Source organism: Branchiostoma floridae, chromosome 3 (genome assembly GCF_000003815.2).
Source record: "Branchiostoma floridae strain S238N-H82 chromosome 3, Bfl_VNyyK, whole genome shotgun sequence".
NCBI classification, from domain to species: domain Eukaryota; kingdom Metazoa; phylum Chordata; class Leptocardii; order Amphioxiformes; family Branchiostomatidae; genus Branchiostoma; species Branchiostoma floridae.
This window is the reverse complement of record NC_049981.1, coordinates 18,039,995-18,065,789: the sequence shown is the minus strand read 5'-3', so window position 1 is coordinate 18,065,789 and position 25,795 is coordinate 18,039,995. Positions and strand designations below refer to the sequence as shown.

Genomic DNA, 25,795 nt, shown 5'->3' with positions numbered 1-25,795 from the left:
TGTAAAGAAAAAAACAGTGGATCTATTGTGAAATGTTTTGTTCCCATTTCCTCAGGTGGAGGTGACAGTACTGGATGTGAATGATGTTCCCCCAACCTTCCCGCATGCTGTGTACCATGCTGACATACAGGAACACGTGCTGCTGTATTCTCATGTCATAACAGTCCAGGCACACGACCCTGATGAAGGGCCAAGTGGGGAGATCAACTACTCCATCCTGGCAGGGAATGGAGCTGGTTAGTACCACCATCATCATGGAAAAATAGCTGTAAACTGTAAAATATGCAAAGCTCAGTAACTCAAAGTCAAGTAACTTGAAAATGGCTGTCTCTTGTCAGTGACTAATTCAGAATATGAAATTAGCAGGTCTGTAACCAAAACCATGACCTAAGAATACCTGGATGTCTGATTCAACTTTGTGTGACCAAGACTTAAAACAAAGAAGTGGGACTTCATAGACTTTGTGGAATGGACCTGTCTGCTGCTACTTAGAGCCACTTGACTGCAGCAATGGGTCTTAAGTGCCAGATATTAATCACATGGCTCTAACACCCTGTCCAGGAAGTACTGGTCCATTCTGTGAAAATTTGGATAAGTTCCAATTCTTCTCAGTGCTGGTCACATAAAGTTTAGTCTTCATTCATAAGTCCTTTTTATTTTCATTCCCTAAGGTCTTTTTGAGATCAATGGTACAACTGGAGAGATTAGAAATGCAGGACTGCTGATAGAACTATCAGGAGAGTATGTGTTGACCATCAGTGCCACAGACCGGGGGCCAGGGGCACTGCGAGGGTCCTGCACCGTGAGAGTTGTGGTGCTGGATGTGAATGATCATGCCCCATCTTTTATTGTGCCTGAGATTGGGACAACTGTTACCGTACCTGAGGTGAGATGGTTGAATAGTTTGTCCATTTATTTGTTTCTTTCATATAACCAGTAAACTGTCATTAAGCATAGCACATCAGTTTTGTACAGAAAGTACAAGCTGTGTATGGACCAAAGTTGAACTGTAATTTCCAACACAAACAGGGGGGTGGGTCTTTCCTATGGCATCCACCATCTTCCTTCAGCTCAGAGAGGAGTTGACATGTGATCTGAGAGAGGTCACAAGGACACCTGACATGATTGTGTCATAGATGGGAGGAGACCATGGTGGCCTTGATCGTGGCTCAAGGATAGGGAGTGGGATCTGATGTGTATCCCTCTTTGACCCTCGTTCAAACCAATTGCTCTCTCTGTCAAGGATGGTGCTCTGTTATTACTGTTATGACGTCTTTCCAGAATCAATACGTTGGCTATTTCATCCTGAAAGTCTCTGCGGTGGACACTGACCCGTCAGATGGTGGGAGGATCTCTTACAGGATTACGGACAATGTGGGACACATCAATGACTCACTCATGTTCACCATCAACGAAGACAACGGGGACCTTACTACAGCACGACGCCTGGACAGAGAGGTGCAAGAATACTACAATGTGAGTGATATTCTACCTATTGAATTCATTGGTACAAAATGTATGATACCGTTGATTTGCCGAGAAGGGTACAAATGTATGTTTTTTTTTATGTGTGTGTTTGTCTGAGGACAACATAACTCAAGAAGTCATGGACGCATTTTGATGATACATGTTGGTAGGGTTGGCAACAGGAGACATAATCAAATTTTGGGCCCCATAGCAGCTTTCTATAGTACTGCAATGAAGCTCCGGTTCTGATATCTCGTTTCAGATTGTAATGAAAATTGGCAGCTACACAATGTTAGTAAGTGCAAACAAAGGGCCGGACGATGGGGATAGATGTTGGTGTGTGCAAAGAACAAGACATGTGAAATTAAGTGAATCACTGATGTTAGTGATTACATATTATTTGATATATACAAAAGACAGGGGAGCAGCTCAGTGCTGCAAACATGTCCAAGCTCAGCTTTGAACTGGGAATGGGACTCCGCCACACTAGGCTCAAGTTCGTTCCACTCTTTAATGGTACATATTTTAGGGAAGAAGAAGAGCCTGTATTAGTTGGTCTTACATGCAAGCTTCTGTAGCTTGAAAGCATGAGCATCCAGCTGTTGGTGACATAGATGTTCAAACAGTTCTTCTGTGTCCCAGCTGTTGTTGGTGGTTGAAGACAGAGGCAGTCCAACGTCCTTCTCCTCTTACCGGTTCATCACTATCCGGGTTACAGATGTGGACGACAGTGAACCTTACTTCCCAGAGATCTGGGTAAGCATCTTAACGGCTCTTTACCTGCTATAAAAACGTGTGATCATTGTGTATGTATAAGATTTGCATACTTTGGACAAGATAAATATTTCCCCTATTTTATGATAACAGTTTAGAGTACCAGTCTCAGACCAGAGTTTCTTACACATGTACAAGTTTGTAGGTATGCAGACACCCTCTGGTCAAAGGTCTATAACTCTGCTAAGAAAAGTAGTATGCAACACATAATCCATCACTCAATCATCAAAGTGGTTTCTTGTTGCTGTCTGATGGAGCTGTCAGTACATGTACAGTCTGTTGTCCCTTTATTTGGGGTAGAATCTGTTGTATAATGTAAATTTTTTAGGCCTGAAAAGCATAATTTTCTAACATTTTCTTGAAGGAAGTGCTTTCTCAGGACAACAACATATACTTGGAATGTTCTGATTAGGGTTTTTAAGTCTTAAGAGAAAGTTAAGCCTGACATCTGGTATTGCAGCACAGTGCAACAGATGTGGCGGTAGAGTTTGATATCAGAGAGAACTTGGCCGTGGGAACAGAGATCGGGGCTGTGCCACCTGCTGTTGATGATGACCTGGGAGCTAATGCAGTTCCTTACTACTACATCATAGGTGGGTCAGCATTGCTTTGTCCTGGATCAGAGTTAATAGAGTAACATCTAACACAGAAACTTATTTTGAATTAGCCTAATTGGCTGAAGAACTCCAGCTTTGTCAAGGGATGAGCAATCCGCCGTACTGCTTCTGTGATGTTGTGTTATGTAGACAGCATGCGTGACTCAGTGAGTCTTGGATCAAAAGTTGCAAAAGTCTATTGCGCCTCCTTTGATCCAGAATTACTTTTACCAAGACAGCATATGAACTTTCAAGTTAAATTAGTTTTGTTATCACTGGGAATGAAGTAAAGACATTTGTTATGTTTGTTATGTTATGAACTGGTCATGTTTGAAATGTGGCAGCTTGTTTGCATCTGTCTCAGGTCAGTGCCTACATGTAGTTCCAAAATCATTCAAGACTTGCACTTTCCTCTTCAACCGATAGGGGGAGCAAGTAACAAATTTGCCATCAGCAAAACAACAGGAGTTCTGTCTACTCGCTCATCTGACCTTGACTTTGAGGACCAGAGTGACTTCACACTGACCATCAAGACTTCGAGTGACCCCGAGTTCTATACCGTACTTACCACAAGAGGGAAGAGATCTTCACATGATGATCCCTCAGTCTTGGAAGTTGCTATCCATCTAAAGGACACCAATGACAATGCACCCAGATTTTCCAAACAGAAGTACAGCACTGGTAGGCTATCTTTTGGTATAATAACAATATTGGTTACATGCCCGAAGGCCTGAGGGTGGTGGTTCAGAAGAACCCCTACACTCTCTGAGGTACTCAAAAGGAATAATCAATGCATTCCACCTTTACAGTGCTGTTACCATCAATCTACATTTCCTAGTTTGCAATCCTCTCAAAAATGCAGGAAATGCCATTTCAGGGGTTGGGTTTTCAAAATCTTTTTGCTAGTCTCAAAAAATCTACAAGAGAAAACCTCAAAGAAAATACTGGCACACAGTGCTATAGATACATCCATCGTGCTTTTTCAAGGTTATCAAGAGATTCCTGTAGATCTGTGTTTAACTGTGTCTGTCTCCTATCTTGGGTGAAAGGATTGACTGCAGTACTAAAGGCAAGACAGAGCAGGAGGACAGTTCTATGTGGTAGAGTTGAATGAAGCACACATTTACAAACCATTCTTGTCTCCTGAATTTACAGTTGTATCCGCAGATACAAAATATGGAACAACAGTCATTCAAACTGAGGTAAGTGAATGATTTTTTGTTACATTTTTGTATCTATCTTTAATGATTGCATTATACATTTACACATTATGTAGCTGGCAGATCAGTTCAAGACATTTGATTGACACTAGTTTGAGTGTGAATCCTGCAAAACCATTCTTGCACTAAGATGTGTATTTTATAATAGGTTTCTTACAAATTTGGCATGTCAGAAGAGCTCCTGATGATGCATGGCAGTTCTGGGCATTGTATCAGTATTTTCACGTAATGCAGAATTATACAATGACACCTTTGATGACACCCCATCTTGATAGTAGTGTGGTACAGTCCAGCAAACATCTTCAGTTTGCCTGGCAGGAGCTACATTGTAATTAGCAACTTAAGTAATAAAAAAATTCCTTGACATACTGTAAACGGGTCCTAAACATATTGTTATTAATGACAAAGAGGGTTCATAACAACTTAGTTATACCATGCTGCAAATATCATAATTTCTTCAAGGAGGTTTTATATGGACTCTTGTTATTTCTCTGTAATGACCATGCTCTGGTATTCTGCAGGCCTCTGATGCAGACTCTGGGAACTTCAGTGTGACGTGGTTCTACCTCCACTCCTGCAACTTTGTTCAACAGAACAGCAGGACTCCATGTCCAGGTCAGCTTTTCATTAAGCCTTAGAGTAGAATTGTGTTTCCATCACATCAAAGAAATAGCATGAAGTATAACAGTTGTTGTTGTCAGTATCAAAATTATCCATGTCTTCTGCTACAACATTTGCGCATAAGTGATCTTGAAACACAATGAAATAGTTTTCAGGTTTTGTCCTTGGTGCTGAAATTTAAGTTGTGCAATCCAGCTTTCCATTTGATTGGGTTCTAATAGCATGACAGATGACAGTATACAAACACACCCAAACATACAAACAACATCCACCATGCACACATACACACACTCAAAATAACATGGTAGGAAATGCATGTTTTGGTCATCATTGATGTCTGTGTCCTCTTAAAAGTCTTTAATATGTTTTGCCGCAGTAGTGTTACATAGCTATATTATGACCATAAAAGAAGGTAAATGTGCCTTTTATGAGACCATAGGCGCAGTAGGTTGGTATCCACTGCATCTTGGGCGTCTAGGGCACAGCATTGGAAGGTGGAGCCAAACCTTCTCCCTCCACTGCCTTTTGCCTCCCCAATCGAAGATAGGCACTCATTGTTACAGCTGGGTGGAGTGTGGAAAGTCATGTAAAGTGCCTTTCCTAAGGACGCAGCATCAGTGGCATGTCAGGGGATTTGAACCCAGAATCACTGGGTTTTGGGTCAAACACCCTGACTATTATGCCGACACAATGCTACAGTCATGATCATACAGGGACCATTTTACATGTGAGAAATATTATATGTAGATTTTGTTCGGCAAAGTTTCTCTTTTATCTTTTCCAGACACATTCCGACTGGACAGGACTGGTGGGTCTCTGGTGACCAATGAGCTGTTTGGTGCGTACAGGGACCAGGGTTACTTCAAACTGCTGATCCAGGCTGTGGACTCTGTCAGAGCGGACTTTGTTGATGTGGCAGAGGTTGAAGTAAGTTAAATGTGCACCATAAAACTTGTCCTTATCTTTCTGTTTCTTTGTGCTTTGGCCTGGATACTCAAGTGGGTTCCTCCCTGGCTACATTGGCATTTTGACTCTCCATTGTTTTCTCCTTGATTGAGTAAGAACTGTAGCCATACTAAAAAAATTCTAAATTTGTTTTTTTTTTACCATAAGGATGATGTCATTAAATTTTGTAAGCCCTAAAATTATGTTTTCTAAAAGAAAAATAATGCTTTGGTACATACAAATGGAATAGAGCTACATGTTTATTTCTCATGTACATAATGAGCAAAGTTGCAAATGTTCTGATTAATTGTTGATAGCTATTAGAAAAAATTGTTTTTGCTTAATCAAAAAAAAATCATTTATTTTCTAATGACATCAAACAGTTCAGAAGGTATTGTTGAAATTGTAGTGCCTGTTTTAGGAAAGTTTTTTGGAGTGGCAATTGACTTTAAAAGGCCCAGTAGGGTTTGCAAAATACTGACAAGTATAAGACAACTAAGAACTCAATATCTTTAATAAAGTCTGCATGATGCAACATATTTGTTTTGATGAAATAGACTTTTCATGCTTACAAAATGTGTGGAAAGATGGGATATCATCATTTTTTACTGATTCGAAGCCCTTTCTGTGTGACAGGTGTACATCCTAAGTGAGAATCAGCAGGTTCTTTTGACTGTGGACAGGGCACCTGCTGACGTGCGGACTGGGGAGGAGGAGTTGGTCAGGTCAGGAATTGCAAGGATGTCTTCCATATCAAATCAACATCGCAATATTTTCTTAACATTTGCAGATGTGTTGAATTTTTGGCTGTTTATTCCCACTGTCTCTAAACATTAGATGACAAGTTTTTACTCTTCTCAAAAAAGAAAACATGTGAGTAAGATACTGCTTATTAATAAGCTTCTTCTTTGATTCATTACTTTTCTACAATTTTACTTTAGACATTACAATCATTGCAAAAGGAGATTGACAAGTTAGAAATTATGTACTTGAAGAAAAAAGCACAATGGAATGTTACGTCTTCTTACAAGCATATCTTTTCATAACAGGTGCCACAAGCAAAAAAAGAAATGGCTTGTAACCACTCCTGTGAAGTATACCTTCTACAGAAACAGCAAGGAAACTTGCTGCCTTACAATGCCACTAGGCACTACAAAGTGACCAACAACAATAAAGATCCTGTTGTTGTTTTAGGTCCCTGCAGACAGCTACTGGGCTGGAGGTAGTGGTAGATGATATCCAGTACCACACTCCACAGAAAAGCAGGGTGGACGAAACCAAGTAAGCATTGTTTACTTTCAAATGTAACAAAAACAATGGAGGTGAAGATTATAATTTTGAACAAAAAATTCTCAACTTGAAATAAAAAGAAGTGTTGGGGAAATAAGCCAGAAAATTGATCTTGAAGACTGTCAGATCTGCATTTGATCAGGAAAGCCACTGACAGTCATTGCTAACATTCTTTAAACTTATTGTTTGTTACAACTACAGAAAGGCAGACAATATGGTTGGTTTTATGTAACAAAGAGACCATGAACATGGTATTTTCGGCATTGGGCTAACCATTGAACCATTGGATATTGGATAAGTCACCATGGATAATTAAAGCCCCGGTCACAAGAATCGTACGACGTCCTTGCGATGGCATATTACGCCTATCGCACGATGATCACAGTGGATCGCAGCTAAATCGTAAGCAAAATCAGCCATCGCAGAGCATCGCAGAGCATCGGATGATGTTCAAAATTTGTCCAGCGTCGTACGATTTTTCACTCGTGTCTCTTCTGTATAGCCGTCTGACCGTTTTTTGTTCTTCTTTAACCAACAAAATGTGGACATAGCTGTTGAATACCTTCCAATAATATCTTTAACTGTAAAAATAAATAAAAAAAGACCATGACAACAAGAGTATTACAAGGAAAAGTTCAAATCAAGCGTGAGTACTGGTATGGTTATCTCGGCCTGCTTGCCGGCTCTGCGTGTCAGGCTCTTTCGAAGATTGTATCATGATATGCTATCAACAAAAAGATGCCATCATACAAAAATCATATCATAAGCATTATATCATATATATTTCCGACTCATAGAGCCTGCCTTTATGTTTGAGTTGTCCCCATGGTTATTACGATTATGGTAAACTGACCCAAGACCGACGAGAGCTGAGATTTGATCTAATTATAAACTCACGTGCATGAAGCGATCAAACAATTGTCTGCATCACCTGTGCGTGGCGCGCTGATCTCTGGTTGCGATTGTGGCAGTTGCGACTGATATATTTTCCCTTTTCGTCAATATCGACAATATCAGGGAAAACTGAAACTATCACAACATGCTAAAAATTCATAAATGTAAAACCTCATCAGTAGACAAAAATTGCCGTAATGAAGTCTGCTTTGGGGGCAAATAAAATCTTACGACGATAGCGAAATTTTGAACATGTTCAAAATCCATTTCAGCTCTATTTTCGTCATAGGAGGCTCCCCGATATACTATGATTTACCTGCGATTGACGCAGGTACGCTCTAATGACCTCATCGTACGATGCACTACGATTCTTGTGACCACGGCTTCATATATTTAAACCATTGCTTCCGATTCTTCCCCGACTTACGACGTACTGCGCTTATGCCGCGCATAAAACCTCCATCGCAGTCAATCGTACGATTCTTGTGACCGGGGCTTAAGGTAACATGAAACAACATCCTAGCTATCCTCATCTGTGGAATATAATGTTACAGTCGCAAAGTTTTTCCATCCTAACCCCCTCAACATCCCAGGTAACACAAATAACAATCAACAACTAGTTGGTTGGACAACTGAAATTTACCATGTTTTTCTTGAACCTATTGAAAAAGACAGGTGTTACACTGTTGTTAACAGGAGGTACTGTACATGTTTCACACCATGGTGGATTGGTTAATTGTTGATTAGATGGTATAATGAAACATAGCATGACACAGCTTGTGGTGTTCTTATCCACCCTCTTGAAATGTAGAAAGGGTGGTACAAGAAGTGTGAGAAAGAACTTGTATATACTGCATGTTAAACATGGTGAAAGACAAAACACATTTTATTCCAAACTGTTCCTTCTATAATAACTTTAGAAAAGAATCCCTAAGAGAGGCCACCGATTCCATACATCCTAATACATGTATGTGTCTACAGATAAACTACCCTCCTCTTAACATCACAGAATACACACATTACAGAAAAAGTGGTATCCTTAATCCTCCACTGTTACAGGAAAAGAAGTCAAACCCAATTTGAAGTTAGAAGTTATACCATTTTAGCATTTACACCAAATAGAGTATTATACTCAGCATTATTTGTTATTTTCATGTAACTTAATTAGCTCACTTATTATTGTTGCAGGTCTGATGTGACTGTACATGGGGTGGATACCACCACCAGACTGCTGACTGATGCAGATACACTATCAAGGTCATTACCACAATAAACATTATGATACAGCCTGTATTACTGTATCAGTTTTCCTTGTATCTATGTGTGCAGCCTGTTTCTCAAAATATTTCTCATACAGCTTAATCTGAAATACTTATAACTGAATGAATACTTATATCATTATAACTGAAAAGAGCTAGTATTTTGCTTACTTTTGTTTCCTTTAACTTTTGCACGATCCCAGTAACTTTTGTTGGTATCCTTCTGTCTAGAGCAAAATTGAGTTTTGAATCCTAGCAACTTTACACTGGAGTAGATCACACTTAATCTACATGTATAATATCCAGATGCTTGAGCATGCTAAGGGATTGTTACTTTTGCATACAACTGCATACTTCAATAATATTTTTCCCCTTCTATTTAACATCCTGCCTCAACCCCAATTTTCTGCCCTGCCAGGCTGATCAGTGATGACATGGATGTCATGTCAACAGCATCCATCTCTGAAGTGACGGTAAGATGCTATAGATGTATATTAAATGTGTCGTAAATGTGCATTTACGGAAAGTTTGGGTGCGTACTGCTGTTTAAGTCATACCCAGATTGCAATAACATTTGTTTACAGGTGTTCTGGACTGGTCTATATTTTATGGTACCCCATGGGCTTCTGCTTATATGTTACAGTTCACTAGCTCTCCTTGAAATAATAATTTGAATGCACTTTGTGTGCAATGCCATTGCTGCTGTGGAACATTCAAATACCGGACTCTCTCAAGTTCTGGCACATTTCACATCAAAACATGTTTTTTAACATCATGGGTTTTTTATAGGTATGTCTTAAATTTTAAAAATGCAAGTCAGTGTACTCCGCATCACCCTCGGTCCCTGCCTTCCCACAGGTTGATTCGCCCTCTGGCCTTCGAGTGATCTGTCAGGCCGGTACCTTGGGTCCGGGTGATACAGATGCACTCTATGTTGAACAGAAAGTATGACTAAGTCATCTGTTGGTCCCATACAGCCTCTGGAGGCAGAAACCTGTGCATCAGAAGCTGACTGCTCTGTGTTGGAGGGCATTCTGATCGGCCTGGGGGCTGTGCTGTTTGTTGGAACTGTCAGCCTCATTTGCATAACATTCTGTCTGAAGCACAGGTAGGTCATGCACTTTTCAGTTAACATAGGGTTCGCAAGGCTTTTTCTGTGAGGTGAAACAAGCTATCTAAATTCATGGTTAATAGTAGCCGGCCTATTCTATATCAACATTTAGCATTGTCAGTAAATTATAGGTCAAGTGCCATAAGATTGTCATGGCTTCATCTTATTTGTTATCCTTAATTTGTCATTAAAAAGATGTGATGCATGTTATTCACAGTTATTACTATAAATGACAATCTTTCTTGATTTGATTAATCTTTTCGATAATTTCCCACAAACTCCAACCTCAAGATGTCTGAGAGGTGACAAACCTCAAGGAAATGGATTTCTCAGCACAAACTTGGAGGGTCAGTACAGTTTTTAAAAGCTTTTTGTGGGCTTGCAAACATGGACAGAAACAAAATACATTAATACTGTAACTTTACGTTGTATTCAAGGAAACCTATTTTGAATTAAGAACTACAAAAAATTAACTTGATCATACCACTGTTGTGGCCATATTGTAAGTATTCCATCCATTGGGAACTCTAAAACTGATGCAAGCATGCAAATAAATAAAAAACGTTTGGCAACAAAAAAGTTGCCATCATTATGAAATCTTAGTGGTCAAGAAATTTTGCAGCAGCTGCTCTGTACGATTTACAGTATGGTCATTACAATTTACATTTGTTATCAATTCATGTATTATGTTATTTGAATCAACAATGCCTGATGCTCATTTCATTGTTTTATGTTTCATTGAATCGATAGGGATATGATTGACTAAACTTAAGTTTCTGTACTTCTCATGATAAGTTTTGTGGATACCAGCTTGTAATGACGCAGTGGTGATGACATTGGGAGAAATGTTCCCTGACACACATTTCACACTCTGAAGCATTTTGGCTGATTCCTTAACCATTTTGAAATTAAGAGCAAACATAATTGTGTAACATCAAACCAGAACCTACATGTCCTTGGTGCTGAACTCGTAATCTGTGTCTAATCTCAACTCAGCTGTAACTGTACTGAGATGCATATTTTTCTTCCTTATGGTATGGTAGTTGCATCCAAAGATCCAAAAGAAACCCAAGTGAAAACCGTTGATGAGACGTTGTTCACCCCCGCCTACCGACCTCGTGGTGTGCAGAATCCTGCGTACGACAGAAGGTCTGTCCGGCTATGATGTCGCACGTTCTGTCACAGCACCCTATGCACTACTTCACATGCATGTACCGCAGGCAGCACTCAACACTGTAAGTTATGGATTTGTTTATAAAACACTGTCTGCACCAAAGATAACGTCATCTTAGCTCAGTTAGTCATAGAAACACTATATACAAGGTGTCCAGCACAGTTCCATTGGACCCACCGTTTGTAACAGTCAATATATTGCACACTCATGTACATGAATTCAGTTAATTTGTTATGAAGTATAATGTTGCCATGTCTGTCTTAAGTGATGATTATTGGCTATGACTACTATGAGGGTAAAGTTGCACAAAAATCACCATTCCTCTTGTTATTGAATAAATCTCAGCTTATCATAGGTACATTATTGTTGTTGTAAGCCTTCTTATCCAGTTACAGTATGTAAACATACTTGTGGGAAGAACTTAATTTGTAGTTGCCCCAGTTAGACAAAGAAGTCTGAGACTTTTCATTAATGAAAGATTATTGTGCAAGCTGTGACACTTAGCAATCTTATATGTATTGATTCTTTCCTGCTTATTCATTGTTGAAAGATTTTTACAATGTATAATGATGTTGAAAATCTTGAACTTTGTTATACAAAATCTCTATAAGTCTAAGCTTTTGATAATATTCAGGATGTTTGCAATGGTATAGCAGCAAGACTTCATATCTCATGTTAGAACAAAGAAGTCTCCTTATAGGCAACTCGTGTTTAAAATGATGGCAGTTCTTATGACTTCATGAATAAATGGATGGAGAGGTGTTGTATACTCAGACAGTTTCCTACTTGCCTTGATTTGTTTCCTGAACCGAGCATTGAAAGGCTTGAGCCTTCGCTTGTATAGGAAACTATTAGTACTAGAAATTACTGGCCATTACTAATAGCCAGGACTTATTTGCTGCTGAAATCTCACTGTCATGACAGTTACTAAATATTCACAAAGTATGTATTTTCAATAACAGATGCAACATTAATGCAGGATGCAGCATTAATGCAAGACTGTGATTGGTTTAACATTCAAGAAGATGTCAGTAATAGCACAGTAGAGGACAGTAAGTGGAACATTAACTGTCAGTAAGAGATGAAATTTGTCTTTGTATTACTGGCATGTCAGTAATTTCCACAGTATCATTTCAGTACTGTCAAGACAATAACCAGCAGTAAGAGAACTATTGATAGATACTCGTACTAATCCTTAGCAAAGTACTAGTAAGTACTTGCAATTGTCAGTGATATTGCAGTGAAGTGACAGAAATGCTGATTTACTGAAATGTGACAGTTAGGAACTTCACAGTTACTATCCTTTGTTTTGCTGAGAGAATCACAATAAACCTGCTAGTGTTAAATTGTAACAATAAAAAAATTGTATGTTTTGCAGTCTATTTGGCTCAAACTAGAAGGGTTAAATAATCTTGATACCAACATCTTGAATGGAATGACACGTCAGAATTCTCTACTTGTAGATTTGATGAGGAAGCACCCCTGACCAACAATGAACACTCCCCTCCACAAGAGAGACTTAGGGAAGACATAACCTCTGATGGGTCCTTATCACCACAAGGGTTTGTACATTTCAGATGAGATAGGTGCCTGCACTGTGTACACCTGTAGAATATGCACAGCAGCAATGCACTTTTCAGTTTGTGAAACAGATTGTACAATGCCAATCAGAGCTTCAGAGATAATGTTTCAAGAGCTAAAACCAAAATTAGATTGATTGATTTTTCAGCTTCTTAAATGCCCATGAAGGTTACTAGCAGAACACAGTGTTTTTCCCGGCAAGTACTTTTATGTGCGGAGGTTTGATGCTTGAGGCTCAATATGCCTGAGCTCCCTCATACAAGGGGCCGTCAGCTCACCATCCGAAATGACGAATGCAATCCCTTTACAATACAACATGTCCAGACTGAGCCAACCCTAGAGTTGATCTCAGGCCTACAGATCCACAGTCTGCAACCTGCTATGATTTTTGAGGCATGAACCTTCTTACTGAACTACTGAATACTGTGTTCTGCTACCTCAAAGCTGAAAATGAAAATGATGTATCCTAGACCCAGAGGCAACACACCTTTGCTGCACGCAACTGTACTATGACCTCACTTTTTTCATTACAGGAATATTTCCACAAGTATCCAGATGTACATGTGGTCAGGATAGCCATCCTTGGTAGTAACCGATGGCTCAATTGGTCCGCTTGCTTTATTTTTACGAACATAGAAATATGTATATAAACCAAGGAAATGAGAATGAATTTGCTTTGGCCTTAAGCCATGTTAATTTGATTATATGGATGAAAATGTCATCTGGGAACGCCAAAACTTAAGGTAGCATGCAAAAAAAGTTGGGCAAAAGTAACCCCTGAAATCTTGTATGAAATCTATGTGGTCAGGAAAGTTGAACAAATGACTGAACACACAGAGTATTGTACACTGAATAATAGATTCTTCATTTACGTACTTTGACGTCTTCATCTTAAATTTGTAATTGACTTTGGCATTCAACATTAGTCCATTTTCCAATATTCTTTTCCAATTTGACATTCTTGGTTTATGCATTTTGTAGCTGATTTGTACAATGTACATTGTACAATGTGGTCAAAATGTTTTTTTAGAAATGGATTAAAATTGATGTGCACATGGATGCCATTCATATAATCATATCAACATGGCCTTTCAGGTGGAAATAAAAAACATATTTGATTGGAGGGGATATTTGTTAGATTACTAACTGTCTCCCACCAACGTTGCCAATTCAACATAGATCTGTGTCCGCCTTTGTGGAGCCAGACGAACAGGTGAGACCTACAAATCATTACAGAACATTTCACATCATAATCAATCTGTCATTGAATTATTTATTACATGGGTGGAGGTGGAGTAGGAATTAGTCATGAAAATGACATGCATGATGTGCCCAGGTTATCATGAACAGAGCAGAAGAGTGTTTAAAAGAGATGTTGTTGAACTTGGAAATGTCTTGCGTGTCGTTAGAAATGATAAACCAATCCTGACCATTAGCAGTCTGACCAATGAGTGCGAAAAAATAGTTTTTCAAATATCTGCATTTTTTATGTTCTTGTTTTGTCTTTCTGCATTTTGTTAGAAACGGGTGGGGCTATGGGATCAGTCTATTATTTGCACCCACTGGGAAATAGAGTGGTAATGTTTTAACTGCTGTAGGAAAACTCATTGTTAACCAGACATAATGTTACACAGGCTGTAAATGGACAGGAATTCTGCACTGAGCCACAACTTGCTGTGGCCATAATAATGTTTTCTACGGTCATCCACCTTTCAAGGAAAGGATATTCTAAGTTATAGAAAATCTGTATCATAAACAACAGGTGTTTTATGCCAGAGGAAACAGCTGTTTTGTAACCCCCAAATATGGCCCAAATTGGCACCAAACTGGTCTCAAAGAGACGAGTACCTAGCAGGGTGTGCACAACTTTGTTGATGGTGAGTCCGACCATAAAGCATGTTCTGTTCATTGTGTATCTTTTTGTTTCTAACTAAGTCTTAGAGATTATTTTAGATGTAGGCATTCTATGCTTTGTTCATTACATTACATTAAATTACTGTAATTTGAATTCTGAAAAATCAGAATCAGTGTTGTGCCCTTTCCTTACTCCGCACACAGGTGTAAAAATGTGTGTCTGACTTAAGCTTAGGTAAAAAGTGGTGGAAGGAGTCAGGGTTGGGCTCCTCCTTCCAGTACCAAGCCCTAGATACAGTGGATAACAACCCACTGCTTCTATGCCCTCAAAAGACTGTAAGACTACCTTTACCTTTTTACCTTTAGCAGTGACAGTTTTGACTTCCTCTTCCTTCGCTGTGTTCAGCTGACAGTTACAGTAGAGAATGGAGTGTCAACTATCCAGCCAGCAGCACCAGTAGAAACCACATACTCCCAGGTCCAACCCAAGTCTGAGTACAGCATGAGCATGGATAAGAAGCACCCTGTTGGTATTCTCAAGAAGTCCACTCCTCGGACAGGTTAGTGTTCCCAAATCATCATGTTTGGATAGATCAGCTTTCAAGGCATTGCATTGGTGTGTTAACTAGCTATAGAGTTGTGTACAGTTAATCCATCCATACTCAGGACACTGTGAATTCACTACCTTTCTTCTTAAATTTGGGCCTGTATGCCCCATTCACATAAGGCATAGGCAGTCTACTTTCAAAATTGATTTTGCGTTATTTGTAGAGAAAGCCAACGCTAATATTAATTTTCATCATCGCATTTATTTCAATCACTCTGAGGAGAGATAGAAACTAAAAGTAATCGCTAAAATTACATGCTCACATAATTTTGAAATTTGTAGAGCAGTCACAGAGGAAAAAAAACTGCAGTAAATAGGAAAGGTAACTGTAAACATGCATATGATTACATTCTAGGAGGTGATAACCCTTACTGTGTACAAACAGGTAAATTTTGAAATCAAACTTAGGTCTTAGAACCAGCATGTAATCTATAACACAATGTCTAACTCAACATGTTGGTATATTCACAATCATAAATTAATCAAGATAAGTCAAGACGTTAGTAAGAGTACTGTCTTCATTCCCTTGTCCCAGATCCCCACTCCAGACCCCCCATCCCTTCCCCCCTGAGACACCCCCCTGCCAGGAGAACAACTGAGATATTGACTGCACCTGTGGATCCAGGTACATTCACTACTGACTGTGCTAACTAGAACTACAAGCACTATTCCTGGAGCAGTAGATCCTCAGATTAATATCTAAAGCTGTAGTAAAAAGATAGAACTTTTACACACTTAGTACTGAGTCAATGGTAAACCTTACTTTGCAAGAAAAATTCTTTTCACTAAATAGACAGTAACACTAATAGTTACAAGTAACCTATAGGCACTGTCACTCACACAACATGCATGTTTACCTAAGGAACTGTGATATGAAATATTTGCAAATAAAAATAAAGGATCAAATTAAAGCAATACATACAGTACTTACCAAAAAATAAAGTATTAATTGAAAAGTAAAACTGTAACAAACAAGACATATCACTTGGATTGGCAGCTAACATAGCAAATCAAATTGAAGTATGATGACTATGATTGAGATACCTGAACATTGTGTGACAATTGAAGATTGTTTGGAGCAGGTTTGGGACATTGTGGTTTTTCCGATGCTGTTAGACTAAACACACATGGTATTTGTATGTAGTAGAGTACACAACCCTGTTATGTTGAAGATTGTACATTTAGTGAATGATGCTGCTGAAGCAATACAACTTTGCTAGATGTCGTCAATTAATCTCTCTGTATGATAACCCATCATTCCCATTCTCCAGAACTCAACCCTGCCCTCAGTACTCAGATGCCCTCCCTACCTGGTGAACCTCCCACCTCTGTCCAACAAACTGACACTAACCTGCCTTCAGGAGTCTCTACAGGTACTGTCTCTCACACACCTAAAGGTACTGGTACTCCTACAGGTACTGGCACTCATTCACACACCATTACACGTAGTGTCACTCACACACTTACAGGTACTATCACTCACACACATCAATTTTTCACTATACAGGAAAAGTCAGAAAAAAATGCCCTGCCACACAACCTCCATAAATCCTTATTTGTGCCCTACTTAGACGTACATGTAGTGACTGCTTTGGTGCAATAACAGGTGAGTCCTATCCATCACTTCCCCCCCCCCCCCCACTGTGGGTCTCGACCATGTCTAAATGATTTCCTCATCTCAGCAGGTGTGCTGACAGAACATGGGCCACCTGTGGACACCTTTAGCCCACCTGTGGACACCTGTAGCTCTACTGGCACACAGTCCAGACGCAGGAGTGATGGGGATCTACTAGACATGGAGGAAGGTACATTCACATCAACAATTTTTACCTTCTCCAAGGTTGTGTTTTCGGTGTGTGTGTGTGTGTGTGTGTGAACAATGTAACTTGAGAAGCCTTGGATGTTTTCTGTTGACATTTTGAGCTGGTGGGATGGGGTTGGGAAAATGAAGGTTGAGTTTGATACACTATGCCACACCAAGGAGCTTTTATCAGATAAAAGCTCCTTGGCCACACCTTCTTTCAAGGGAAGAAGCCAAATTATTGTAATGTTGTTTTTTGGTAGGCGGTGGCTGACTTAATTGCATCTGACTTAAAAGAACCTTTCCCACAGGTGATATATTTGCATCACAATTTAACCCCAGTTTTGCTGAAAAAGGCTTTGAGTTAGTAACGACAATGTAATGTTAATGTCTGTGCTAGGTGGTCTAGCTGAAAGTTTTCTTACAACTGGTACATTGCCTTCAACATTACAATAAGTAAAGTAAGAAAGAGATTCATTGTATCTGTAATGTCAAAACTCACATGAAAAAGCCGTGTTGTCTTGAGCACCTGGATGTCTGAAGTGCACAAAGTAATACAAAAATGTACCTCAGGAATTTCTAATGCTACAATGTAGTACATCTATTTAGCTTTACCCCTTTTTTAATGTGGTAATCTTAGGGTACCAGTTAGAATTTTATGAGTTGACTTTTACCTATGTTGTTGCTGCATGATCAATTTGTTCTTTGTTAGTTGCAGAGCCAACACCCATGTCTCCTCATGGCCCCCCTCCCCGAGTATCTTCACAGAGAAGAGGTACTGATCCAGACATACCGGCATCTGGTAGGTTCTGTCAGGAATCCCTTCATACTAGAGAGAAGTGGTTTTCGGCCTTGCAGTAGAGCTGAACGTGACATACATGTACAAATCTGGGGGGCAGCTCATTTGTCCTTCTCTCTCACCTAACGTTACTAGTTTCCAAAAGGTACACCTTTCAAAGTAATGATCACAATGATTTGAAAAATTCTCATAAAAGACTTTCTACTTAATTTTTATGCCTCGAAATTTGAGTTGTGCATAGTATTTCTTGGTGAGGCTCATTGATCACCCCTCTTACATGTACATGTATTTTCCTACAACATATACCTTTCAATAGGACATACTGCAAATTGTAGTTATATCTGGGGATATTATGATCTTCCTCTCTTTGCAATGTTTCAAGCTATTCTATATATTTATATTTCAGCCATACCATATATGGTATGGTGAAATATATTGTATTCGTAATGTTTCTTTCTTTCTTTCTTTCTTTCTTTCTCCTGTCAAATCTTCAAAGCGATTCATCTCCGTCGTTCCGTGACCGAATGACCTGAAATTTGGCACAAGGGTAGAGTGGGTCAATACCGAGGTGCTGTTTTCTCATTTTTTTCATATCTGCCTCTAAAATGATTTTATTGAAGTTTAAAGGTCATGTTTTGACCAAAACGGTATATTGTGGCCCCCTGTTCCCTTGAATTACAATGGAATGACCTTAAATTTGGTGTAGATAGGCATTAGATAGTTGGTAAAATGATCCAAGTAAAATTTTGGGCATAAACTACTTTAAAATGCTTAATTTCAGCGCTTTTCTGAGGGGAAATTGGTTTTCTTTCGGCTTCCTGCCGTGAACTCCAGTGACCCCAGAGCCCACACGTGCCAGGTGCCAGCGGTCTGGGGGGAGCGAGAGATAATTACTTTATGGACGCCAGCCAATCAGCGACGAGAAAGGCGAATGCTAGTTAATATTCATAAGCGGGGCCTTGCAATCCCGTATATACACAAACAGATGCATATTACAGCCTTACAGTGGCCATATGGTCCCCTTTGCCGGGTTTGAAATTGTAGTTTGCGAGGATTTGGAGTTCAGACAGGGTCATTTGAGCGGTAGCGGACGGTACGCGTGCATTGAACGTTAGTGTCGATGAATTTACCAACATTCCGCATGGCACTATCAATCATTTTCGGCAGATTTGGACAGGGAAAATTGGACGGCTTGCGTTTAGTTTTGATACGTAAGTTTGACAGTGGCGAGAATGCATGTATTTTTCCCCGAACAAATGTAGGTACTTCTAGTGTTGTTGTTGTTCTTTTTTGACGTAAACTTTGTACATTCAAATTGTAAGTAACTTTAAACTGCCAGAGTTTGAGCCCAATAAAACACTCTCAATACCAGAGTATCACCACTGACCTCCGAAAAGAAACCCCCGAACAAAGTAGAAACACCTATCCTCCAGGTCTCGCACGCTACGAGCAGGAAACACTCAGACAAGATTACGTCCGATGGCTGATTGCATACAAAGTAAAACAATTTAACAGTGGTATGCAGGGGCATATACTTAACAAAGAATTCGAAGGAAAATGAAATATATAGATAAAGCCAAATCAAGTTAACTTGTTCGTCCTGGGATTTTTCAGAAAAGAAATGAAGCGACAGGGTGGTAAAATTCTTGTAAAATTTCGAGACGTCTCCGTTTATGTAATGGCTCATACAAAACAAGAAGAAGATTGAAGTTTTTAGCTTGAAAAAAACAACAACACTCCTACTACACAGTACCTGCACCTGACAATTATTAAAACGTATGCCCTACTTGCTTAAAAAAAGTTCACTGCAATAATAAATGCACCCACATCACAAGGAGATTATGACGGTACTTAGACCTAGTTATCGAAGTGGAAATTGTTGAATGGCGTCATGTAATTTCATGACGAAAATCTTCTGAATGGAAGATGCGTTTTTTTTCACTCTCGGAAAAATAGGAGCTGCCGCAATTCTAAAAACCAATCAGTTATGCATAGGCGCTCCTGTGGAAGATTATATTCTTCCATATGGGCCCGGGGCATATTGGGCAAGCTCTGTTTTGACATGGAATCAATTCACAATATTAGTTCTCTTTTGGGGATAACTTACATTAAATATTGCATTTTTGAGCAGGGGTGACTTGGAACAGTCCAATGTTGCGTGGGAATGGGTATGGCTGAAATATGCTGTATTTGCACCCAAGCAAATGTCGGCCTTTCTAGTTTGAGTCTCTTTTTTTTTCTTTTCGATCAGCCTGGATGATTTGAATTCTTTTACATGTACATTGTGCTATAAATGGTTTCCTTTCTTTGATTTTACCTTCAATTTTAATTTTTTTCTTTGATTTTACCTTCAATTTTCTTTCCACCTCTCCCCTGGACAACTGTGGGGCTTACACAGCCTACCTGGTTTCAGGTACAGGCCGCGGCAGGGCGGTCACTATTCCCTTTCAAGATTCTCACATTGGCCCATCGCCCATAAAACAGCAACGACCGACCGTGAAGAGAAACGAAAACAAAGGTTTGTTGAATGTTGATTTTGAATCATGCCATTGATTATTTGTTGTATATTGTTATATGACAAAAAAGTTCAAAAGACGAATTAAACTTTTGCAAAATTTTAGCCAAGTTGAATTTAGGCAGAACAGATATAGAGTTCAGCACCAAGGACATGCACTGTCTTGAATGATATTGAATAGCAGACCATTCTATACATTTGATAATCAATCAACTGTGTACACATTGGATTGGGGTATTGTTGCTTCACTTTAAATAGAGTATTTTCAGCTGCTTTGTTGCTGATTGGAAGTTCCTGGAGATTTTAGTTACACAGGACATATCTTGTATAACAAGCAAATGTAAATGCACCTTGTCTTGCAGACCAGGGCATTTTATGCATGTACGTAGAAGAAAATCCTCCACCTAGATAACGATTTTGAAAGATCACTAGCTAGAAGAGGGTGTTTTCTTCCAAAAACAAAAAAAAACTTAGGGGATAAAAATGCACACAACTTCACAGTATGATCAAGTACATAAGTCCTGCACACATAAAAAATCAGTATTCTGCTAATACTTTATGTTATTAGAGTTAGAGTTCATAATGGTTCATAATTTTCAATAAATCATTGAGTTTTCTTATATGATTCAGCCGTACCCACAGCACAATCTGTGTCGGGTAAGAGCGTACCGGTTAACGAGATGGCAGTTCGCGCGGCCATGTTGTGGAACTCGGTGGTTGATCACCTGTACTGTGCGGGGGTGCCAAACCCTGCACCTGATGCAGGTGTGTTCCCTGTGAACAGCTGCATGTGGTCTTACTAACAATCACTCACCTGCATGATTCCATTCAAGGAGAGCTGAATGTGAAATTGAAAAACCTTAGTTATGTATGCTAAATATACCACAAAGTCCTTACTTATTTCACATAAGGCCATCATAATTCAGGGCTCTCCCACATTTGGAAACTGATGGCTACTTGACTGACTGGCATTTCCTATAGTGCTGAACGGACTAGTGTAAAACAAGTGAGAACTTGACTTTGGGGTATATCTAGCATATATAATAGGGTTTTCAATTTCAGGTTTTACTCTCAATTCAGTATACATGACATTGTGTATGTACTGTAGTTAGTATTTACCTAATATACATTGTGTGATTACCCCTACCATCTGACAGTATGTGCTGCTAATCCTTCAACATGTGTCAATCCCTAGTGTATCAGTATCATGACTCACTGCTACTCCTATATTGAGTTTAATGCCAAGTGACTGCATCCTTGGGTTCTATGATCTAAAAAACAATAAAGCAAGCCATAACATGTAAGAATTGTTAAACAGGTAGCTTGTGTGATGAAAGTCAAAGAAGAGGGATAATAGTATCATTTTGACAAACTTAGCACACTTCTACATTACCTAATACATGTATATATCAATAATTGCACAATTGGCAACTACTACTAATTCAGGAGCATTCATTCTGTCTCGTCAGATATTCTGCCATGATTAGAACAGGAAGAACTCAGTGGTTTATCATGATACATTGAAGTTATGATCATGATTTTTAGCCTGGGTGCTCTCTGATTATGACCGGGTTCCTACATGTATACTGACTGCCCTGAAAAAAATCAGGAAGTGAGTTAAAGGGGCCCCCAGTCGTAATTAAATGGCACCAATGGCAGGCAACAAGATGTTAGGATATAACTTTTTGTTCGCTTCTACAACAGATACCCCCCTACCACGCCCAAGAAACCCCTCCCCACACCACTTGAGAAGGAAGAGCAGTGAGTCCAACCCACTGTACCGGCTGGAGAAAGCCATTCTGATGGAGATCCCAGACAGCACGCTGTCATCACACACCAGTCCTGACAGGAGACAGCACAGGATGGGTAAGGGCAGAACTGTTACAGCAGTTAATATTTACTTACTGGTGCTGATAGGAGACAGCACAGCACTTGATGTTTACTTACTGGTGCTGGTAGGAGACAGCACAGGATGGGTAATGACAACACTGTTACAGCACTCATTGTTTACTTACTGGTGCTGGTAGAAGACAGCACAGGATGGGTAAGGACAGAACTGTTACAGCACTTAATGTTTACTTACTGGTGCTGATAGTAGACAGCACAGGATGGATAATGACAACACTGTTACAGAACTCATTGTTTACTTATTTGTGCTGATAGGAGACAGCACAGAATGGGTACTGCCAACACTGTTACAGCACTCATTGTTTACTTCCTAGTGCTGACAGGAGATAGCACAGGATGGGTATTAGGACAGTACAGCACACATTCTTTCCCACTTTTCCTAAAAATCAAGTCTTTTTCATCTTGCTTACTTTTAAAAGAATTGCTGAGAAGAACGAAAACTGGTTTAAGCTAAGACATACTGGTAATTCCTGGTACGAATCTTAACACCTTTCCATCCCTCTAGTCTCTCCCAGAAGAACTGCAATAGAGATTGTGAGGGACCCGCATCACTATCATCAGTCCTGGAATCGTGGGAGAACAAAGGACAGAGGGCAAAGGTCACCCTACAAGAGACAACTAAGGGACCTACAGGGACAAAGTTCGCACAACTCCTCAAGGTCTTACAATGACTGACATATTATGTTAACTGCACATCATGTTTCATGATACTTTCCTCTATAACAAAATAATTTTTGTTCCGAGTGGCCCATTTTGGTTGGAGGGGTGGATGGTGGCTTAACAGTTTAGAGCGTGGGATTCAGAAACAATAGGTTTGATACTTTGCCTTGCCTTTGGATTAACATGACTTTCCCTGGAGGGCCACTCAATCTGTCTAAAGAGTGCCAAATACACACAGAAATTTGGTCACCAATTTACCAAGAGGAACAAAAGTGTATAAACTTGACTCCCTGTGATATCAGGTATAGGAAAAAAGAATGTATCCAGTTTTCCAACTGACCCTGGCAAAAAACCTGTCAACCCTTTTATGAAGCCTGCAGGTGACGGGACATGTAAGTTTTGATCTGCCATCAAGAAGAAAAAGAACCTGCTGATCCCAATTTTTTAGGGCTGCTACTGGAAACACTACATTTTTCCTAGGCCTAAAAATGGTTTATTCTGCATCCTTCCAGGTCTCCACATAAAAGAGAGCCACTGCTCCGGAGACAGACAACAACAGAGATCGTGTTTGAACGTCCAGATTCCCACAATGGCCACCACCACAAGCCTCGGAGTCACTCCACACACAGGGCTCAACACAAAGACAAAAAGAAGAGAGACAAGACCAGGAGGACCCAGTCCCACTCCCCACAGAGGAACGTACAAGTACAGACATATCAGGAGGACCTTCAGGATGGTACAGCCATATAATATATTCTTTTTAATCCTAAGGAGTACTAAACTCCAAAAGGGAGCTTTGTTTTCTAATGCCTGTATCAATCAATACATAATCAGCTGACTTTTTTTTTCCAGATTTCTACTGCAGGTACCCATGCAAATCCTACTCTTGCATTCCCTATAGGTATAGAAACTTCCTTTAGCATAAATGCGGGAAGATAAGCAAACCAAGAAGGCCAAGCAATAATTGATAAGTTTTATCACCCCAGAAAGTATTTTTGTAACCTTACTGTCTTCTGGCCTTGACAGGCACATCATATACAGCCTTATATAGGCTAAGATTGCTAGGGTTTGATTAGAAGGCACTTGTGGAGTTAAGTAGAACACTGAATGCTTTTTTATGCCAGTGGGACTAGCCTTCCATTCCACTAAGCTCCCTGCAGTGTTGTCAATAGATATCATTCTAGTTCATAAAGTCTTTACATGTTATCTCCGTACACAATAGTGTGAGGAACCTACCAACAAACTTTTGATCAGTCCTCTGATCCCTCTCAAGTTCAAAACCTTTACAACATTGTATGTCGATTACCACCACAGACCTCCATAGTGATACAGTTGACTATTGCTTTAAACCCTGTCTTTGTTATGATACAGATGAAGAGACATCCCATCTGATCAGACATGAGGGGTATCCGTATGATAATGATGAGGGAGAAGATGGCACATTGCTGGGTGCAGCACATGTCAATCATCATCCTGTGTACCCAGGAAGGGCCCAGCCTCACAGCCACTGGGAAACCGCTGGAGAAGAAATCCCTGATGAGCCAACATACAGTCAATACATCGATCACACGAGTCACCCAGAAATGGCGGGCAAGCGTGGGACACCGCAGGTTCTGCCGCCAGATGCCAGTCCACAAAGGGATGAGGTCTACAATCCCCTTGTGCGACCTGATCTGAGAAACCCCAAAATGTCCCAATATCGCGGAGGTAGACCAGTCCAATTGCTGTCTCCCGGTGGCAGTATCCCAGAAGAGAGCCCTGAGGATGTGCTGGGTTTGGATTCTCCAAGGGGAGACGAGAGTCCGCAGCTGGAGCAGAACTCTTCCTCGGGGAGGGGATCCTTGAACAATGAACGTCCTTGGATTGCTTTCCACGATAGTTCCGATTCTTCACCGGTGAGGACAGTAACGGGAAGGCTGATGTCGCCTTCTAGAAGGATGCATGTAGCCGCTCAGGTACATCACGTGACGGAGACGTCGTCAGCAGACAGCTCTCCAGTGCGCCTAGCCAGGTCAGCTGCTGGATTGTTTTCATTTTACTTGTCAAAGAGATTCAAGAGGTGGACTATGAATTTTTTTTTAAATTTTCATGCATTTCTTTGACATGGTGTGATATTTTACAAGGTAGTGACTTTTTAATGAAGTTGAGATTAGGCACAACTTTAGATTAGAGATGAGTACCTAAACGTACCTTGTAACATCACAGGTACCGGTACAAACAAACAAAACAGAGGTTTATGTGTGTAGGTCTGGACCTACACTTGTGCCTGAACAATTTGTGAAATTAATATACATTGTTCTGAACTACTTGTTCTATGCAAAAAAAGTCTAAGATGAAATACATTTTAACTTTGCAAATTTTCAGCTGAGTTGAGCTAGGCACAACAATAGATATCATGTTCAGCACCAAGGACATTTCCTAGAGTGTCATATTGGGTTACACATAGACTTCCATAGAATCAATCGAATGCACTTCACATGCACCTATTGGAAATTTGAATACCAAATTCAGACATAGGAATTGCTGTTGTTACAATTTTTGAAGGTGCTTAATTTTGTCAAATTCTGGTGCATCTTGCATTGAAATGTGTGTTTCAAGGGTGGGTATGACATAGGATAAGGTACAACCTTTGGCATTTGACTAGCAACCAGTCTGGTATCCTGGTCGATATGGAATACATCCTGTTGTATTCTTATCAACTACTAATGTTCCAATATTG

The 25,795-nt window shown here is 39.9% G+C and overlaps 1 protein-coding gene across 1 annotated transcript in view; it reads left to right on the top strand.

Moving 5' to 3' along the window:
- LOC118412702 (cadherin-23-like) overlaps positions 1–25,795 on the top strand; it is a 44,828-nt gene that overhangs the window by 17,937 nt on the left and 1,096 nt on the right. The window contains exons 26-54 of the mRNA XM_035815727.1: positions 56–236; positions 672–886; positions 1,282–1,476; positions 2,110–2,223; positions 2,702–2,834; positions 3,264–3,518; positions 3,993–4,039; positions 4,579–4,672; positions 5,463–5,605; positions 6,260–6,348; positions 6,818–6,904; positions 8,996–9,064; positions 9,485–9,539; positions 10,044–10,174; positions 10,469–10,524; positions 11,221–11,326; positions 12,815–12,913; positions 14,112–14,145; positions 15,193–15,346; positions 15,929–16,018; positions 16,665–16,766; positions 17,076–17,198; positions 17,913–17,996; positions 20,407–20,511; positions 21,139–21,273; positions 22,213–22,374; positions 22,922–23,075; positions 23,589–23,812; positions 24,448–25,087. Coding sequence (XP_035671620.1) covers positions 56–236; positions 672–886; positions 1,282–1,476; positions 2,110–2,223; positions 2,702–2,834; positions 3,264–3,518; positions 3,993–4,039; positions 4,579–4,672; positions 5,463–5,605; positions 6,260–6,348; positions 6,818–6,904; positions 8,996–9,064; positions 9,485–9,539; positions 10,044–10,174; positions 10,469–10,524; positions 11,221–11,326; positions 12,815–12,913; positions 14,112–14,145; positions 15,193–15,346; positions 15,929–16,018; positions 16,665–16,766; positions 17,076–17,198; positions 17,913–17,996; positions 20,407–20,511; positions 21,139–21,273; positions 22,213–22,374; positions 22,922–23,075; positions 23,589–23,812; positions 24,448–25,087 — 4,076 coding nt within the window. The remainder of the gene's footprint in view (positions 1–55; positions 237–671; positions 887–1,281; positions 1,477–2,109; positions 2,224–2,701; positions 2,835–3,263; positions 3,519–3,992; positions 4,040–4,578; positions 4,673–5,462; positions 5,606–6,259; positions 6,349–6,817; positions 6,905–8,995; positions 9,065–9,484; positions 9,540–10,043; positions 10,175–10,468; positions 10,525–11,220; positions 11,327–12,814; positions 12,914–14,111; positions 14,146–15,192; positions 15,347–15,928; positions 16,019–16,664; positions 16,767–17,075; positions 17,199–17,912; positions 17,997–20,406; positions 20,512–21,138; positions 21,274–22,212; positions 22,375–22,921; positions 23,076–23,588; positions 23,813–24,447; positions 25,088–25,795) is intronic.